The sequence below is a fragment of the Pyxicephalus adspersus genome, chromosome 3 (assembly GCF_032062135.1).
Source record: "Pyxicephalus adspersus chromosome 3, UCB_Pads_2.0, whole genome shotgun sequence".
Lineage (NCBI taxonomy): Eukaryota > Metazoa > Chordata > Amphibia > Anura > Pyxicephalidae > Pyxicephalus > Pyxicephalus adspersus.
Window position 1 is genome coordinate 78,938,533 of NC_092860.1, and position 21,531 is coordinate 78,960,063.

General features: G+C 36.3%; 1 protein-coding gene across 9 annotated transcripts in view; it reads right to left on the reverse strand.

Moving 5' to 3' along the window:
• Positions 1 to 21,531, reverse strand: part of SLC4A4 (solute carrier family 4 member 4) — a 138,804-nt gene that overhangs the window by 44,310 nt on the left and 72,963 nt on the right. For 6 of the 9 annotated variants that reach the window (XM_072405358.1, XM_072405364.1, XM_072405363.1 and 3 more), the window contains exons 4-7: positions 12,981 to 13,116; positions 4,351 to 4,511; positions 2,830 to 3,009; positions 1,939 to 1,980 (exon numbers count right to left, since the gene is read on the reverse strand). In XM_072405358.1, the coding sequence (XP_072261459.1) occupies positions 1,939 to 1,980; positions 2,830 to 3,009; positions 4,351 to 4,511; positions 12,981 to 13,116 (519 nt within the window). The remainder of the gene's footprint in view (positions 1 to 1,938; positions 1,981 to 2,829; positions 3,010 to 4,350; positions 4,512 to 12,980; positions 13,117 to 21,531) is intronic. The other 3 variants (XM_072405361.1, XM_072405365.1, XM_072405366.1) reach the window with 1 other exon arrangement.

Genomic DNA, 21,531 nt, shown 5'->3' on the forward strand with positions numbered 1-21,531 from the left:
AGAGAGTGAAAAGGAAAGAAATGAGAGGAAAAAGGAAATACAGTGGAAAAGTGGAGAGAGGAGAGAATAAATGAGAGAAGAGGGGAAAGGGGGGGGGGGGGCTTATTGGAGAGAGGAAAAGAAAGGGGAGAAAAAAAGATGGAATTGTGGGGAAGAGAGAGGAGAGGAGTATGAGGAGAGAGGCGAAAGGTCAATGGGAATAAATTACTCCAAAGTTAGTATATGCATGAAGTTTGTAAGTTCTCCTTATCGCCCTAAAAATTCCAAGCAAAATATATAATATTGGCAATTTCTATCTAGCGTAAGTATCCCTGGCTTGTGTGTGCATATTTCTGTTAGAGATAAAAATACAAATAATTATGTTTAAAAGGCACAACCCAATCACTTTATCCAACCTAAAAGGGACCTACACAATTCTTATCATAAATTGACTACAATTGTTTTCCCAGTGTGTGTAAACCTTTCTGAAACTGATTTATGTTGGAGAACTCACTTACTTGGTCAATGTGCACTGGTGAGCCAATCAAATAATAAATTAAATGAATGGGTGACATTGAGATAAGGTACAGCTCAAAACAGAGCTGTTAGCATGTAAAGTATATATTAAAAAATTATATCTTTTAAAAAGAAGAGTGTTTAATAAAGAAAAAAACTGTCTAAATACTAATAAAGGGTCAAATAATCAGTCAAAAAAATACCATGCTGCCATGACACAAGCCAAAGGCATGTTATGTTACTCAGAATTTATAACCAAAGCAAGATTAATCACCAACACAACACACTGTAAGGAACTTACCCGCCCTGCGAGCCCGCGGTGTCCCTGGGGTTCCCAGCCACAGAGGGGGACGCCACAGTAGCAGGCAGCATGGCCGAGGCTGCTGCCCTGCTCGCAGCTTGTCTGTCTCTACAGGCGGAGGGATCCGCCCTGGCCAAAGTACTGTTCAGCCAGGCAGCAGCCCTTGCATCCCTTTGGATGTGGTTCCTGCTCCCAGCACTCCTTTGCAAGTGCAAAGTAGTGCACGTCCTAGGAGTACTGTGGGAAGAGGTGCGCGTGTCACCATGCGTCCCTCTTGTACCCCCGAGGGCGTGGCACTCGGCTGCCTCGCCCTAGGGCGGGACAGAGTTAGTTTGAATTCCCTGCGGCCAATCAGCTGCAGAGGATTTACTCAGTCTCCTATCAGACAGTGCCAGGTGGCGCAAGGTGATTGGTCATCCTGGCCATTTAAGGAGAGCCTGTCCATTACACCATTGCCCGCTATAGCCTCTGTTACCACAGTGTGCTTGGGTGTGTCTTTGTGTATGTTAAACCTTATCTGCTTGTCATCTCCTCAGTGACCTGGTCTGAAACTAACTCTGATTGAACTCTGCCAGCCCTGACCTCGGATTGTTATTGACCATTCTGCCTGCTGCCTGCCCTGACCTCGGATTGTTACTGACCTGCATTTGCCTTATCCTTCTGTACCTTGCTTGATTGAAATTAACCCTTGCTGTGCTGTGCTGTTTTGAATAAACCTGATTCAAGGATATCTGGAGTTGGTTGTGGTTTGTGTGCCCAGGCGCATTACACACACTAGTGCAACTTATTCCAGTTATATCCAGCCAAACAAATGCAAACATGATTATTTTGAACAAATATGCACCAATAAATACAGTACACACAGTATATATATATATATATATATATATATATAATGATGATATAACACACACTCAGAACAATGAATCACTGTTAATGTGTCCACTGCACAGCAGCATGAAAGTGATTTAAGCACATAGGCATAGGCAACCGAGAGCCTATAAGTACTTACAGTACAACTTACTCTAACTTATTTTTAGCAAAACAAAATGACGCAGATGCAACAAAAACAGGATGGGGGTTGCCTATCCCTGTTCTGTGATAACACACAAATCAGAAGAGCTAAGTGCCATGCTATTCACCTGAGAGGAATGAGTTTTTCATCAAGCCCTCCTCTCTCCCTCCTGTATAAATCACATTACAAGATTGTAAAATATTAGAAAAACTGATGTTCATAAGACATTATGGGGTGAGAATGAAACTATTAATATTGAAAGTAAACAAATATGAATGTCAGAATACTTAGACGATGAAAATTGAAGCACAGAAGTCCTATTTACCCTTTGTTACTAACTTTATTATTCTTCTGTCTCACTTTGCAGTTGTACATATGAAATGACCATTACTGCCAGGGAAATTGTTTTTCTATCTAGCAGCACTAAGAATGAGCTATGAATAAAGACTGTTGATTTTATAGAGAATCTCAGATTGCATTTGATATTTTTACTGTTGCTGTTCAATTTCTGCCTTAGTTTGTATATATGTACTCATATCTCATTATAAAAGATTAGCATTAGGAGATCTGCTTGTCCTTATTACAGACAATAAGAGGGTGCCAATTTTCTTACTAAATGCATTGTTCTTGTCGTTTATCGATAATTGCAATCAATAATGGCCTATGCTGGAGACCATTTGAAGTCACTACATTTTATAGTAGTGCATGCATGAGATATAAATAGACATAAGACAGAAAACAGTCATAATAGATATTGTTTGTATCCTTATGTTAGAAGTTGTTACTGTGCCTTTTTAAGTACTTAAGGGACAGTATCAGAATTTTTAAAACAAAGCTTAGATGTAACATAGTGGAAGTGTTTTGAGTATATTATGTAAAACAATGATAACTGATGCTAACTAACTATGTGATGACTAATTGAAATGCTCTTTACCCTCTAGATGATGTTAGTGAGTCAAGAAATGGTGATGGGAAGTAAACAAGGATAGGCAACAGTAGAGACCAGCCCTTTCATTACCATTATCAGGGTTGGTAAACATCCTACTTGCGCTGGAGACAGTTTTCCCTATGTCAGCCAGGGAGCGCAGGTTAGACTTCTTGGTCTGGTGTCTGTGTTTCCTGAGCAGTGTGTAGGTCACCTTCTCCTTAAATTCTGGCTTCAGCAGACCTGTCTCAATCTGGTTATCAAGGATTTTCTCTGTTAAAAAAAAGAATAAAGTCAAACATTCCTGCCTTCTACAATATATACTATATAAGTAATAATTAGCACTGACCAGTGTAACTAAATTACTCATAGATATATATGCAAAATCTAGAAAAGGAGCACAGAAAGACCTCATCAAAAGAAACTAGATATTACTGGGACAGGAAGTTAAAACAACAAGAACATAGACAGAAATAAAAACCTGGTGAAGAATCTGTCTCCTTCCTGTTCTATCCAAAACCTAAGCAAAATATTTTGGATGGAAATACTTTCCACACAAACCCTTTACAATTCAAACTATGCTTTTGTGCAGGTTAATAGGATATATTATACCTATGTATTGCCTAGATAATTTTTAAAATTAAAAAGGACAGTTAAAGAGATCCTAATCTATATATTACTAATTACCATTTCTAAGGCAACAATAGTGCTGAAGAGATGGTACATAGTTACATAGTCAGGTTGAAAAAAGACACAAGTCCATCAAATTCAACCACTAGATAAATAAACATACTACAAACCAGCATATTCCAGATAAAACAATATATGCAGAATTGATCCAGAGGAAGGCAAAAAAAAACTTATAAAGCCTTCAATTTCCTCCAACTGGGGAAAAAAATCTCCTTCCTGATGTCGTGAGGCAATCTGATGTTCCCTGGATCAACAGTCTTTGTTGTAATTTCTTTAAAACCTTTAAAGTTAGGCCTAAGGCTGGGTACACACTTGCAATACTTCTCGTCCGATAATAGGCTCAGGGACGATATCAGACGAGAATCTGGCATGTGTACAGCGCCTGTCGTCCATCGTCCGAACAACCGTCCTGGCGGATCCACAGATGATGGACGATGAACGATTGTAATGGAAACGAAGAGGAGAAAGCACAGTGGGGTGCCGCTCCTTCGTTCTCACCTCTGCATACAGCAGAACAGTGGTGTATGTACAGCACTAGTTCATGCATCGTGCAGTCCTTAGTCATTGGAAAGGATCGTGAAAGATCCTTTCCAATGACAATTATTGCACGTGTGTACCCAGCTTAAGCCCCCTCATCCCTAAATCAAAAGGTCAAAGACCAGTCAGTCATATAACTTTTCATACACTGTATATATATATATATATATATATATATATATATATATATATATACCTTACTGAAGTGTTTATTAATATTGATCTTTTCTTACAAACAAGAAAAATGGTGCTTGTCTGAATAGTGCAATGTAGAAAGTAGACTGATGGGTGTATGGGAGAGACATTGCAAGCAAAAATATAGGATACTTGATGTATACATTTTGAAACATAATTAATGCAAAATTAAGAAACCTGCAGGATACTCACCAACTACCTGTGGGAGTGAATTGGCCTCTAGGTCAAGTAGTATTGTCCCTTTTTCAATACACGTCCTCAGTTCAAACAAACTGTGCAAGGATAGTGTGGCAACATGGGGCTTACTCCACCTCTCTCCACCCTGCTCCACCTTCTCTTCAAACTTTATCCACCTAAAAGGTAAAAACAAATGTAAGTATTGTAAATTTAATCTATGTTTAGCAATAACAAATCTCTTGAAAATATGAGAAAAAATGTTTGGATGATACCATGGAAGCTTGCTTTGTAACTAAATGGTAAACAATAAAAGTTTATAGAGTACAAATGATTATAACTCCTTTTACCATGATCATGGAGGTAAAGAATCATGTCAGCTACTGCCAGACACAGTTAGGCACCTTAACCATCAAATTGATGCTCTGTTTCTGTGTGTGAGGTAAGGGCTAAAAAGTTGGTCCTTCCCTTTGTTTCCTGCTAAACTAGAACATATGAAATTAATTTTCTTATGTTTAAATAAACTTTATTGTTTAAGATTATTAGGTAATGAAAAATGTCAGCAGCTATTCATTTTTTGGGTACAAAGAAGACATTTATAGAGAAATTTTGTAGATAGAACTGTATGGTCTACTGTGCATCTAGAGCAGGGATTTGGTAGATATTGGTACCATGGGAAGTACCATGGATTTAGGTGTTTTAAGTCAGCAGTAATTCTATGTGAATATTTTAAAGCCCAACAATATAGCATAAAAGGAGTTACCAAATGCAGACTTTGCAAAGCACTGTGGTTCAAAAAGATAAAGCAATGGGTGTTAACACACTGCAGCAGTGTGCTTGCATTATAGGCATATTATTGCACATGCTGGTGTGAATAGTGTCTTGGGGTTAGGTTAAGGATTAATAGGAAATAAATTAGGATTAATTTGGTGTGATTGGGTGTAATTTAAACCTTAGGTTAAGCCTAAATATTCAGAATTAAAACCAGGGGAAGGGCATAGAGAATATCTCACACTGCCATCAAGGTAGCAGTGTTTAATGTATGAAATCTAACATATGGGAGTTTAAGCATAGATTTGGGAACTTCCGGAATAAGCCACGCTTTGGCAAGTTCTCTTTTGTCCAAATATGGAATGGCTGGAAGTGCTTACTTCAATGTACACTGTTGTCCATTGATGGGTAACAATACGCAACTTAAATTTGCCATGTCTGTGCCCGGACATTTCATAATTATTTATACTTCATGTAAACTAATTTAGAACTTACTTATGTATAGGCCGATTTTATTAGTCTATGACACACCAAAGATCTAGCAGCAGAGGCCCATCGTACTAAGTCAAGATAGATGAGTGACTGCCAATGATCTTTTTTTGCCAATTTGATAAAGTAAACAATTCTGAAGAATTTCGATACATGCTGCTGTTTAATAATTATTGTAGTGGTCAAGAGAAAAATGAGGATCAGAAAAAACTGGCCAAGCTAGTTGCAGATTTGAGCAAAGGTTAAACTAGTACTTGTTATACAGTGACAATATAATGTCGAATAGGCTTATAATAGGCATTCTTTAAGAGACAGGGACACTTTTATAGACACATAAGCTACACGTTTTGCAATAAAAATTTAAACTGTAAATGTCTCAGCTGGTCATACTACATGTGTGAGATAATAGGGGTTATCATCCAGCTAAAACCAGTATGTGCACTGTATACATCAGCTTGAATACTGTTCTGACGATGTGTAAAGTAATTATTGTAAACTATATTTCAATACAAGGTTACTCTTATCCAACAAAAATACTTTTGAGTTTTATTCTAACCTTTGAATTTTTGATTCTCTTTTATAGTCTCAATATAATACATCCATTAAACCAAAGCCTTACAACTGAAGGACATAAACATAGTGGCGGTGTTTTTTTTAAAAAGGCAGGCAATTTTTACTTTGTAAAGTGAATGTTTATATAGCTGGGAGAATATAATGAAACTGTGTTTACTTCATTTATTTAAACAAATGCAAGCTAAAAATCCAGTTTCTTAATTTTTCTACACATGATTGGATATTTAGTGTAACATAGGTTTAGCTTTATTCACCAAGTTGCTAGTAGAATAACTGATAGGAAAGGCAGAGTGAATTTGGGTGTCCTATTCTGAATTCTTGTTCAGGACCAGAGACTTAAACTACTGAAGTCACATGACAGCAAAGAAACTAGCATTTTAGAAAGGTGGAGGAAGGAGGATTGGGTTCTGAAAATGAATCCTCCATACTACACCATTACAGGTTTATATCCAGCTGATTACCTACATTACAATCTTATACCAAGAACAATGCAATATGAGGACCTTCCTGTCAGCAGCTATATTACAGGCAAATAATACTTGGTACACTTCCTTATTAATGGCCCATTGGCATAGGAGAAGACTGGAAAATGGTCTTCAGCAATCACCTGCTGGTTTCATGCGAGTGAAGGGAGGAAATGACGAATCCTGGTACCAGGCAGAGAAGGCATCCATCAGGGGTAAGCTGAGGTGTTGGGCAGCTCATTTTTCTGTTGTCTGCACCTAGCTAGATGTTAGAAAGAGGCAAGTGTAGAAGGCTGCAATACTGTGGGAATACTTGGGGCAGCCTGATATGTACCTATTCATTTTATCCTCCGCTTTTTACTCTTTTATATAGCACCTAGACTGGTCACGCACATTATAGCATACTGCCATCACACAATAAACTGTTTTAAACAAAAATGAAAGGCTTATATCAGTATCTAAAGAAACAGGAGGAAATAAGGATTCTTTTGAAAACTAATTCATTACTTGCTTGTTGCGGTCTCTAAATTGTTCCTTGTTCTAAATTGTTACCTAAATTGTTCCTTTAGGGCTTGCTCCATCAGGAAATGCAGAACCATGCACCTAACCTGGTACCTATTTTGAACCTCTTTGTGCCCAGGTGTGGCAGCCATATGCATTTTTGTGGGTATTCATGTGACTGTGAGGCTATGCATAGTGGTGAGGTTTAAAAGGAAATGGTTGGAGCAGAAGACAGCCCTGAGACACTGCATAAAGAATTTTAAAAAATGCACTGCAAATTGACCGCAACAAGCAAGTAATGTTAGATGTTACCTGTTTAAACAACAAATTTTTGTAAACATCAAAAAAGTAATTGGCATTCTCAGGTCACCAGTGACAGCTAACATATTTCCCTTAGTATATAGGCATAAGCCTCCTAGTCTTGCAGTATACAGACATGCATTTAGTGTGTGACCTTTACACTGCACTTTTGTCCAACATTTCCCCATCAGGCAGCTCATTGGAGGAGCAAGGTAAATTAAGTGAAATGGCATATACCTTTAAGTCATATTCGTTTTAATGAATGATTCCCTTAGTTAACTTTGTACTGTGCCTATTAACCTTGAATAATTAACGCTAATATTATTAGGAACAGATCAAGGGGGCTCTGATATAAAGGGAGGGTTCAGATTTAAAGAGGAATCTCAGCGTGAAGTGTAATGAAAAGAGGCATTCATTATGTTAAAGGAGGTTTCTGATCTGAAAATGCTTGTCCTAAATGAAAGAGACCTTGTCAAAAATTAGCCTTATGGCCAATTGACCATAGGTGGTGCTGCAGAGTTACCACAGGAGGGGGTTGGGGTAGGGACCATATTCAACATCTGAACCCATAGGTCTGTAACTACATCAATGCTTGCAAACAATGGTTAAACCTTCTTGAGGCCCAAACCAGCATTTATTTGACATTTTAGTCCTGCTAAAAATAAAATACTTGTTCACCATTCTTCATCCTTTGTTACATCTCAGTGTTGCTGATTCCCTGCAACTGTTTTTGCAGACTAATGGATAATGGCATTTCTCAGGCCAGGTTTCCTGATGGTGACAACAGTAAAACATGCCAACATAATGTGTGCCCAGAAGCCCATGTGACATTGTAACAATGCAGGGGCACACTTAGGGAAGGGACCATTGTCATTCTACAACATGAAGTGTCCTGAACAAGATCACTGGGTACTATTTAAAAAAAATAGAAGGCTGCAATACTGTGGGAATACTTGGGGCAGCCTGATATGTACCTATTCATTTTATCCTCCGCTTTTTACTCTTTTATATAGCACCTAGACTGGTCACGCACATTATAGCATACTGCCATCACACAATAAACTGTTTTAAACAAAAATGAAAGGCTTATATCAGTATCTAAAGAAACAGGAGGAAATAAGGATTCTTTTGAAAACTAATTCATTACTTGCTTGTTGCGGTCTCTAAATTGTTCCTTGTTCTAAATTGTTACCTAAATTGTTCCTTTAGGGCTTGCTCCATCAGGAAATGCAGAACCATGCACCTAACCTGGTACCTATTTTGAACCTCTTTGTGCCCAGGTGTGGCAGCCATATGCATTTTTGTGGGTATTCATGTGACTGTGAGGCTATGCATAGTGGTGAGGTTTAAAAGGAAATGGTTGGAGCAGAAGACAGCCCTGAGACACTGCATAAAGAATTTTAAAAAATGCACTGCAAATTGACCGCAACAAGCACCTTTAAAAAAATGGTATTTCAACCACTCCTGCTTGTTTTAATGACAATTTAGGCGTTGGCGCAATTCAAGTATATTACTAAGTACTGTATGTATGAAACACGAAAAAGGTGCTGTCATGTTTTTACTTTATATATTTCCTCTCTTGAAATGTGAATAATATACATATTGAGTATGGCCTACTGCTCACAACGCCTTGTAAGTCGGCTGACTAATCAAGGCCCAAGACGTTGGTGGATTTGTCTGGGTTAAACAGTGAGACCAGGGGTATTTCCATATTGACAGCAGGACTATATATAAAATTTGTGACAGTTAAGGACTGGTTGACAGTGGTAAACTGCAGAGGTATTGCTTAAAAAAACAACTCTCTGATCTAGCCCAAAGTTCTGTACTGTGTGGGAGGAGTTAAACTTAAAGAAGTTTTTCAATTAGAAATAAGGCATAATCATTAATTCAAACATGACAATGTGCGTTACATAATGAAAGCAAATAACCACATGATTAACTGATAAATAATTCCTAAAACCAACAAATAACATTCCTTTTAATGTTGGGAAAAATAGGGATTCTATTTAAATAGATGGGAAAATGTCTAAATCCTAGAACACACCTATCCCTGTCCACCCAGTATTACAGTCTGGAGGGAATGGTCACAGCTAAAACCACTTGGGAACTACAAAAATATGACTTCCACACCATAATGTTTTCTACAACAATCCTGGAGTTTATATGACCCATTTAGTGGTCTCAGTCCTCCTGCTGCATTCTCAGCAGTATCATAAAAATGTAAACATGACAAGCGGGTACTGGGTGTGAAGACCAGGGAACTCAGAAATCCCTCCAAAAAAGACAAAAATAAATAGATTAAATTCATATTTTGTACACTCCACAGGTTTTGCTATAGTTTTTTTATTAATAATATTACCCACACCACACCTACAAAAAAAAATCTACTATAAAGTGTTCTACTGAGACATCTGTCACCTGAATTGTTCAGGACCAAAGATAACCAAGGAACTTAAAGTAATGTTAGATGTTACCTGTTTAAACAACAAATTTTTGTAAACATCAAAAAAGTAATTGGCATTCTCAGGTCACCAGTGACAGCTAACATATTTCCCTTAGTATATAGGCATAAGCCTCCTAGTCTTGCAGTATACAGACATGCATTTAGTGTGTGACCTTTACACTGCACTTTTGTCCAACATTTCCCCATCAGGCAGCTCATTGGAGGAGCAAGGTAAATTAAGTGAAATGGCATATACCTTTAAGTCATATTCGTTTTAATGAATGATTCCCTTAGTTAACTTTGTACTGTGCCTATTAACCTTGAATAATTAACGCTAATATTATTAGGAACAGATCAAGGGGGCTCTGATATAAAGGGAGGGTTCAGATTTAAAGAGGAATCTCAGCGTGAAGTGTAATGAAAAGAGGCATTCATTATGTTAAAGGAGGTTTCTGATCTGAAAATGCTTGTCCTAAATGAAAGAGACCTTGTCAAAAATTAGCCTTATGGCCAATTGACCATAGGTGGTGCTGCAGAGTTACCACAGGAGGGGGTTGGGGTAGGGACCATATTCAACATCTGAACCCATAGGTCTGTAACTACATCAATGCTTGCAAACAATGGTTAAACCTTCTTGAGGCCCAAACCAGCATTTATTTGACATTTTAGTCCTGCTAAAAATAAAATACTTGTTCACCATTCTTCATCCTTTGTTACATCTCAGTGTTGCTGATTCCCTGCAACTGTTTTTGCAGACTAATGGATAATGGCATTTCTCAGGCCAGGTTTCCTGATGGTGACAACAGTAAAACATGCCAACATAATGTGTGCCCAGAAGCCCATGTGACATTGTAACAATGCAGGGGCACACTTAGGGAAGGGACCATTGTCATTCTACAACATGAAGTGTCCTGAACAAGATCACTGGGTACTATTTAAAAAAAATAAAAAGTGCATAGATATAAAAGTATTACATATACTTTTTGAAATACATTAATATGTTAAAGGTTATATGAGACTTTAGAAATGGGATCTACATTTTTATCCCAATCGCACAAGGGCCACGGCTCCCATAGCATGCATTGGCAAGGGCTAACAAGTATGAAACAGCTGCATGTAAGATGGACAAACAGCTCTATATTTAGGCCATGCTTCATTATATTGCCTTCATTCTGGACAAACAGTTGGCACAAACCAAAAAGAAATAATTTTCATATAATCTATCTGTGCGTATTTTTTTATAAAATTATATGGGCATAACTTAAACATAAATGATTCTACTTTAAGTTATTTTACCTTGCATACAGAATGACAAAAAGCATGAAATGAAAAGAAGACAAATAAAAATAAGGCACCTGTCTGTCACCTATTCCCACACATAGGCCCTGATTTATTAAAGTTCTCCAAGGCTGGAGAGAATACATTTTCATCTGTGAAGCTGGGTAATCCATCAAACCTGGAATGGATTTCCTAAAAGTCATTAGCTATTTGTTAGCAAATGTATTCAATCCTGGACCAGATCCATTACAGGTTTGCTGGACCACCCAGCTTCACTGATGAAAGTGTATTCTCTCCAGCCCTGGAGAACTTTAATAAATCAGGGCCATAGACTCAACAAACACTTCTAAAGGTAACATTCATTCCATGGCAGAATCTAAAGTTCAAAAGGTTTCAGAATTCTGACCTTTAAAGACAGATTTTGTCTGGCTATAATATAAACTGTTAATGCAAGAGCATCTTCTTTTGAGATTATGTTTGCCCTGCGTTCTATAGAAATCTACCTGAAAGGGAGTTGATGTCATCCTTACCTAGATGCTGCAGGTGAACAATGAGAGTACAGTAAGCATTATTGCAATTTTATCTTTTAGGAGTACATTTTTCATCTACATTTAGCAGCTGATTTGGTGAAGGTGGGGGGGCCCAGGTAGCGTTTGCGGACCTTACATTTAAATGGTCTGCTTTAAATCTGCCAGCTGATTTAAAAAAAGTCAAATGGATTTTAAAAATAAGAAAACACCAGAAACCCGATTATGGCATATTTTTGAGCTGAACTTGAACCTAATTAAAAGCTGGAGACATACTGACAGAAAAGGTAGATTCACTAATAATTATGAAAGAGCTCAAAACAGATTTTAGAGTTTGTATCAATAATGTTATTGTGCTTTAATGTAAAGCTCAAGTTGTACAGTGAATGCAAAATCACTGTAGTCCCCAGCATGATTCATGACATGTAGGGTTTGGAATGTCATTAGCAATCAAATAACTAAAACAGGGGTCTGAAGGGCAATGAGACAACATTGCTGCCAAAGCATTAACAAATAAATTCCCAGATGGAATTACAAACCTTGGTGGTTTTCCTTAGATAGCAGCTGCCCCAATGACCCAACCAGTGTATGAAATCAAAATGACATATTACCATGTGCCCACACACTGCTGGCTGCACACTGATGTAGTGTTTGCACGTGTCTCCCACACTTCACCTTATAATAGTTCTGAAATCTCAAGACGATCACTTCTAACCAACAATCTAAGTAACTGTACATTATTGTTGTAAATGACATCACATTTATGGTTTTAAGTGGAGCATGAATATTAATCAAGTACACCACTACTTCTATACACACCATGAAAATAACCCCAGAACTTCTTTGGTATTTCTGTTTTTAACATTTAATATAACTACAATGGGGACCCATAGCTACAAAACTCCCTTGAATATTTCTCCACTGTTTAATATAAGTCAATGTTTATATTGCAGCATTTACAATTTGAATTTTGTAGTTTAAGTTTTTTTTTGAACATAAGTTTCACATTAGCGTGCAGCTATTTTGCTATTCTTAGATAAATATGGGGTAATTGGATGTGGTCCCTTTTGGTCAGCACTGGCAGCAGCATTAAGGTATGGTAGTAGCCTGTATTTCAGCTGGTCAGATTCACCTTGGTTATTGCAGGTTCCAAAATGAAAAGAAAAATAAAAATTGTTTTAATTTAAGACACTTTGAAGTTAGTTTCCACCTTTAACCTTTCAAATGTTAACAGCGCAGTAAAAAAAATGAATGATACAAAATCCTCTTTTGTATAAAGCATACACATCTATTAGATCTTACCTAGCTGTCTCCTTCCATTCCATTTCTTGGCCATCAACAGAGAGTAGCTCATCAAGCTCAGTGAAGAGTTGAGGGGGTGCTGGGCCTTCATCATCTTCACCCAGAATAAAACGTATGCGTTCTGCAGCCGGGGAGACTGTTGAGGTGAAAATACTTCGATTAACAGCCTGGTTGATAATAACTGAATTGCGGGTTGGAGATCGCTGTCTGCTCCTGCTAGCATTCAGCGTGTTCTCCAAACTTTCTTGATCAGTAGACATAGTCCTTGCTGGTGGTCACTAGACCTGATGGTGTATCTGCTTGGATTGTTTGGGTCTCTGTTGAGTAGGCAGTATACACAGAATATAGTATTTCCAGACAACTGTACCACCTTAATGGCTAAGGTAAGCAAACTTTATAATTTATATAGCAGGGAACCAGTTTTAACCAAACCAGCTTGGGCAAAATCACTGGATAGGAGCATCCATCTAAAGTTTCTCCGCCCTTCTATCTAAAACGTGCCCTAGTCATTGGTTTGATGGTTTAAGGATTTTTACCAGCAAGGAAATGTTTAACACAAGGCAGTCTACATTTTACATGAAGCCAAGGGCAGAATACATTATGTTAAGCATCAATGCACCTGAAAAACAGCTTGAGGTCAATGCTAGCATAGCTGACGGCAGACTTTTGTTAGCCAATATTTTTAAAAGACTAACATTTCTTTAAAAAATTTAATGTTTTTCATTTATATGAAATTCTGTACCTGACAATAGCCTAAATAGGAAAGATGTATTTATTAGTTTCAACTATGTTTACAGCATTCAAAAATTTTAAATTTAAGTTTTTAAAAATGCCAGTACAGTATTAGTACAACAAACGTACTACAAGTTTTTCCTCAGCTGAGTTATATACAGATAAATAATAATGGTTTAGAATGCTAATTTAAATATTATCAATCCATGTAAAATATAATAATTTCAATGAAAAAAAATCCTTATTAGAGTTATTGAATAGAGCTTTATACAATAAACATTTATACTTTTATAAACAATAATGACAACAGCAAAATATTTGATCAGTAAAACTTGTTTAAAAGCCCCATTCCCTATATTAAAATATCAGTTTGGCTAATATTTGAGATCTTTAAAATATAATAAAAACATTTCTTGTGTCTCTTAGATACTTTATTCAAGAGAGCTCCAGGCAAGGTAATTAAAACTTACTGTTGAAGCTACAGGGATACAGGGATTCACTGTCCCTCATGTAATATACTTTATATATTATTTAATAAATAAACTAGTATTTTAGTACAGTCTGATAAAAGCTTAAAGTGCAACCTTTTTTAAACATTCCTCTTACACTTGCTACATCTGAAGTTCAGTTTTACTTTTATTTGCATTTGAATTGAAACTCATAATTTTAGTTTTCTTTTTGGCATCTGTAAAGATTTGTTTATGACTGCAGTGTTCATATTTTTAAGGTTTACAAGTAACTACAAAAAGTTAACTGCTGCTGTGTGAATTTAAGCATTCCAGTTTTGTATGCTGTCTAATTTTACAGGAGGTCACATAGCAATGATCTTTATTTAAACAGAGTTATATTATCCTGAATAAACCAGAGCCAATAACTTGATCATAACCATATAGAAACCTATATTCCATTACGGCCCTAAGGGATGTCTTCTCTTTATTACGTATAAATGGAAGCAAAAAAAGAGAATAATATATTTCCCCACTGTGAATTATATCTTCTATTGTATTACATAATATTAAATACATGGTCTACTAGACACAGGGGCAGCAGAATTAAAACATGAGGAGAAGTATAATTCCGGACCCCTGTGTCTATAAGCACATATTTTTAGGATTATGTAATGCAATAGAGAATATAACTCACAGTGGGGTTAACACATACATCTCAATAGTATGTCTGACTAGAACAATGGAAACTGCAATATATGTTTTATGTTTATGGTTTTAGGTACTCATATCTGTATACTATTGCTGTTTTTAGTAAGTGCAATTATAGGAAACGGAAAGACCATCTAAACACTAATAGTGTATCTATAGTTCAAGAATCAATAGTCTATTTTTTAAACAGGGAATTAGACATTCCCTAAAACATTCCCTTGTGGAAATCTGTCAAGTCCTTGTGTCTCAATGGCAGCAATTGATTCCCACCAATGTGGAATGTTTGAGGGAATGTCAGATTCCCGGTTTTTTAAATAGAGCCAAGTGTGTCTTTTCCAATATGCCCTTTATTTACCTCAATGTATTTATGTAAATGCAGCACATAATCTAATTAAAGAATTTGTTTGGTCAAAGGTTTCTAGACCTGATTATTAAACCACGTGCACTTTACTACCTTTTCTGTAGGTTAATGATCTATTCCCTCTCTGGATGTATTCAAGCAACAGAACACCCCATTCTCGTCTACTGTACTGAAAATGCACGAGTCACCAACTGGTCAAAGAGCAAAATGTCATGTGATAGAAAAATGTTTTCAGACAGAATGACATAGCTTCAGACAGGAATTAATTCTTCAGTGCTCTTATGTCAAGTATAGTATTGCACATTTGAAATATGAACTGTATTCTTACTTTACATTTTAGGAGTCTCAGATTGGAATGTATACCTTTTTAAGTGGCTCAGGGGTTAGCACTCTGGCCTTTGCAGCGCTAGGTTCTAGGTTCGTATCCCGGCCAGGACACTATCTGCATGGAGTTTGCAGGTTCTCCCTGTGTCTGCGTGGGTTTCCTCCGGGTACTCCGGTTTCCTCCCACATCCCAAAAACATGCAGTTAGGTTTATTGTCTTCCCCCTAAATTGACCTTAGACTATATTAATGACATATGACTACAGTAGGGACATTAGATTGTGAGCTCCTTTGAGGGACAGTTAGTGACATGACTATGGACTTTGTACAGCGCTGCGTAATATGATGGCGTTATATAAATACTGTGTAATAATAATAAAAATAATAAAATCCAAAAGCAAAATTTTTATTTAATGCAGCCTAGCAGTTTTTAGTTGCGATGGCAGGGTTAATTTGCGTTTTAAGGTTTTGTCAATATTTTTTTTTTCACCTGATTATCATGACAATAAGGGATTGTTCAGACCTACAGTTTTTCCAAGTTTCAAAAAACAGTTAACATTGGATCGCTTAGGTCTATTAGGTCTAGTCATTATCCTTCATTTGACAGGCAGCAGGAAGAGGCAGAATTGAAAACAGGATATGTCCAGGATTGAAAACAAATAGCATATGATTTTGAAGAAATCCATTTCAGGTTTGCTGGATCACCCAGCTTCACTGATGAAAGTGTATCTTCTCCAGCATTGGAGAACTTTAATAAATCAGGCCCAAAGTATTGATTTATTGACTGCTAGTATTGTCATCATGGGAAGCTTATTGGAAAATAGAAAGTGTATAACTATACTTATGTTGTACTACACACCTGTTACAGCTGTGACATCATAGCATGTGTGCAAAAAGTGACATCACCCATTCACTGGTCCAAAGGTTTACATTTACACAGTACCCTCTCAAATCAATAGAGTGGGATATCATCTCTATTGGAGCATGGAGTATAACCTTTCCGTATAATAAAGCAAATTATTACCACACACGAACGAGTCCACCTTTTGACTTTGTGGGCGATATCTTGTTCATATGTTTTTAAGACTTGCAGCTAAGGCTGAGCCTGTGCACTTACAGTAGGCATTAATGGATAATAACAGGTTTCTGAATAATTTTTACAAGTTTGCTGAACATGATTTTCCTTAGATTAGCATTTAAGCTAACAATAAAAATGCATGTGTAGCAAGCTTTGCGGTAATAATAATCACTTGTTACTGGAATGATGGGTAGCTCAGATTTTTCTACCCTATATAGTAAGCTTCATATTAGGGCATATGTAAACCAATACTGGTATATTAAAATTTGGTTTCTTCCTTAAACTTTATTACTAATAGAAGGATGGTGTTGCCCAATGTATGAGTATTATGCTAACCACAAACAGAGAATAATTCTGTTTTTCTACTGATCATGGTCCTTTGAACATAAATCTCATCTTATGCCCATACAGTGAAAAAAACATACAGTCAATTCCACCATCTTTAGACTTTCTGAAAAAGATTTTTCCAGATTGCTTGTAGAATATTTCAATCACTGACCCATGCACAGTTGTTTATCAACCATAAGTATTTGCATGATTAAAAGGAAAATGCAAATAATTGTCCTGCACATTACTAGCAATGCATGATCAATAGCTGATTGTGATCCTATAATGTGTTGCAGTTTATATCCTAGCATATAACAGATACATAAGGCATACAATTACAAGTTTTATTGCACAACACACCTAGCTGCTTTGTGTCCTGTGACATATTTGTGTTTTTCTTACCTTGTTAAAAAATCATAATGCTAGTCCTGGGCTTCATTTTATGTAAAATCTAGACAATGTACAACTAGGTAAATGTGTAAAAAAAGGTTCCAAGTTATAAAGTTGTATAGTAAATTGTGAAATATATGAGGTTTTTGATTCTCTGATTTAAAATAAAAAAATAATATGCAGTGCTTACTGGAGTCTGCTGCCTGCAGTGGCATAGTGTTAGCAAGCAATAAAAAAGCGATATAGTTCAAAATTTCAAGCTATACCTTGTTCTATACATTGCAGATGGGAAGCTGTTTAAAAAAAGCTGGTAAAATTGTTAAGATTTTATTTTTCAATTTTTAAGGTAATAACTGTACTGAACAAGTTAATTTGTAAGGTTAGAACAGAGGTAGGCAAATTCCGGCCTTTAGGCCGCATACAGCCTAGCAAGTATTCCAGTCCGGCCTAACGCCCCCGTAGTTATTTATTGTTGGATCCGGCCCAATTAAATTGTTGCATTATCACGAGTTCCCGCACAGTAAACCCAATTACTATGCCTAAAGAGCAGAAGCAACGCGCAACTACCAGTCTCTGGACGGTTGGCCTCGAATGTCGTGTTTCCAACCCTGAATGAACTGACAAAGTATTCTTCGTCCAATGCGGCAACAAAGCCCAACAGAACTTTCAAGCTGTCAAATCTCAAGGTGCATTTCGGTGCCAAGCGGAAAACTGAGGCTGCTGGCTTGCAGTCACAGTTGGAAATAACCTTTCCTTGGACACCTTGTTTCTTCTGGTCTAGTGTGCCTTCTTGACCTGTGAAATGGCCTAGTAGTCTAAAAAGTTTTTGATGATATGTTAACACAGCAATACAACGGCATAACTCTGATATAGATTTTAAAAGATGAAATACATTTTACTGTCTGTGTAACAATTAATATCCAGTTGAACCTGTACTAAGCAAAAGTGTTGTTCCCTTTTCTACTCTACTCTTTTTTTATTCTGCTCTTCTAGTTTGTGGGTTGACTGTGTTCCTGTGTGGAGGCAATCATCTTGGTAGCAGCCAGGCAGCAATGCTTTAGATCTTACACTGCAGACATAAAGGTAATGCCCATCTCTATGTCACTTAAGCAGTGACATCCAATGAATAGTACAAGGGAGACAAGAAGCATGTGATCATATAAAAATGATTTTTTTAAAAAATTCCAGTAGTTAGTTGTAGGGAGATAGGAAGGAATTTATTTAAAACACTACCTGACCATTCAAAGCAACACTTGGATCAAAGTCAGTCAAGTAATCCCTGTCTAGTTTACCTGAATAATTCACTCCTAGAAATGATCTTTTTGCATGTACATCAACCACCTATTCATTACTGTATGCTTTAGCATGGGTGAACACAATGATGTATTACATGAGAAACGTTTTACAGATATGCATTCATTTTGTGTCATTGATGCTGCGTGAAAAAAACTGCCTTTTTCTAAAAATGCATTGCAATACAATACTGGTAACAGGCAGGACTAAAAAATAAGGGACACTATTTATAAAACAGAGAATCAGACATTCCATCACACATTCCCTTGTGGGAATGTGTTTCAATGGCAGTAAATGAGGGATTGTCAGATTCCCCATTTTATAAATACAGCCTAGATATATTTCCATGTAATGAAACATGGTATTTCACTTAAGCATGAATAGGCCCTTAATAAGAACCATATTAGTTAAATTTATCTGTGACTGGAGTCAGCACCAAAGAGGTTACAGTGACCTTACAATCAATGCTATACTCAAAATGCTCACTGGTGTGTCAATTTTAGTTAAACTGAAAACAGAATGTAACGATCAATGTAAAAATGCTTGTAAATTTCTTTGTTAAGCACAACATTAATTACAATGTGATGTAATTACCACATATTTGTCCTCTTCTTAGCATGCTAATGTCTCATTTCCATGTTTAATGGAATGGGTCTAATTGACCAGTTAGGAGTGTATTAAACCTATGTTAATTATTGTTAAATTGCTTAGAAGGAACAAGAAAGCCTGGGGTTACATTTACAAATAAACTTACAAGACTTGTAGATTGTAATTAGGAAAACAAATTGCTGTAATACTGACATACCTCACGTGATGAATTCACAGAGGTAGGGTATACTGCTTGCAGGTCATAAACATGTACATAGCACACATTTGGGAGTGTGACCTTCACTTTGGCCCTGCCTCTTACAATACAAGATGAATGTGTTCTGACTGACTATTCCTTGCAGAGCAAAGGTAACTCAAAACCTTTAGTACTTTTGCATCCTTCCTAAAGTCTGCAGGTAAGCATATCATTTTACCTTTTTTCTTTTTACTTTCACCATTGCACATTTTAAATACAGAATGATCTTTCGCATATCTATCACAATTGGATAGTTTAATAGGTATACATTTCAAGAGAAGAGACTGGAGTTATAAGAAAAAAGATCGATCTAGTTAGAATTGATTTATCTTCAATGTTTTCTTTTAATAATTTGGTGATATGGGAGGCATCCAAGACCAGGACAAGAAACTCACCTGACATGCTATAAACAGCAAAGGACTACATCTAGTAGTTTTTATATGGTCTGATCTCTCAGATATTTTCTTGTATGCTCAGGACTACTCTTCTTCTCATAAGTATTTTACCATTAATATTATAGTTTAATAGTATATTAAATAACATTTGATAAAAATAATACAATATGGTAATATAGGTAATATTTTAAGAAAATATTTATAATATATGTTCATATGATTAAATATAATAACAATAAAATAAGAATATTCTACTAGAACCATTAGAAGGCTTGTGACAGAAACCAACTGCTTTTAAGTTGATTTAAACCCTAAAAGATAACATTTAGTCATTTACTATGTATTAGGAATTCCCACTTTGTTCACTTTCATTTCTCCAATGCAAATCATTACCTTGGACCAGTGCAATAATAATCAGGGTAAATCATATCTGCGCGATATGAGCTGGCACTGCTGCTTAAAGTTTGAATTTGGGTACATGTGACTCTGGGCAATGCCAGAATATAACTGCCTGTAAAATTACCTTCATGATAAAAATTTTCCCACATTCCTGAATATCCAGTAATGCTGTTGGTCACAGCTGTTATGGAGTCTAGGGAAAGAATTTTATGCTTCTTGTTACCAACTTTCTCTTTAGGATAATTATTTTAAGAATACTACTCACAAAAGAGATACAGAGGATGATTAACATCATAAAGTTTAAATAATAAATTGTGTATAAGTGCATGCCATGGTTTAGGTCTGCACTCCTGCATATGCATGCTTTAATATAAAGAATTACTAAATGCAATTTGTTAAATTATACTCCTAACTTCGTTTACTGCATATGTTTATTCTAGGTTCACTTTAAAGACCCATCATGTGCATTAGAAATTCAAAGTATTTTACTGTGTACATGATGGGACTTTCACTTTATTCATTTTGGGAAATAAATATTTTCTACTGTTTTTGTAAATCAACCTCTGTAAGTTATATAAATGCATTGTTAAATACCCACATTCATTTCCTTAAAGTATGCAGAGATCTAGTAAAATGTGTAATTTGTTTGAGGGAAGTGGCAGTTTGGTATTAAACCCTTTATTCTCAATCAGTTTTTAGAGAATAGTGGTGTATATTATGGCTTTAGTGGATAAAATGCTATTGTAGGCTGGATCCTCCAAACTTTTATATCCTTAATAACTGTATCTAGAAACACAAAGCTACTTAAATAATTTTAAATCATGTCACATTCTCTACTTGAATATCTTAGTGTAACAGGAAGATCATTATTTTTGACCAAAAAAAAATTATTATAAAATGAACCTACAATATATTATTTCTTCTGTGAATGTTTCACTCTCACTTTTTTAAGAAATGTGGTATGGCCCTAAACCAAAAAAACATTTTTTGACTCTGTTGCAGGATTACTTGCGCAATACTGGATTTGCAATGGCTTAACTATTAAAATGCAACAAAGGTCTTGATGCCATCATTTTATAACTAATATGCAATAGCTCACCATTGTTTCATGGTGTAGTATGATGACCTAACTCATTCATATTGACATGATTCCTATTTAAATCAATCAGTAAAGTTCCATTGTCTGCTCCTGTTGCTTGATACCTATAGGTATAAAGGGCAGGGTTATGCAGCCTTTCCCTATGCTACTTGG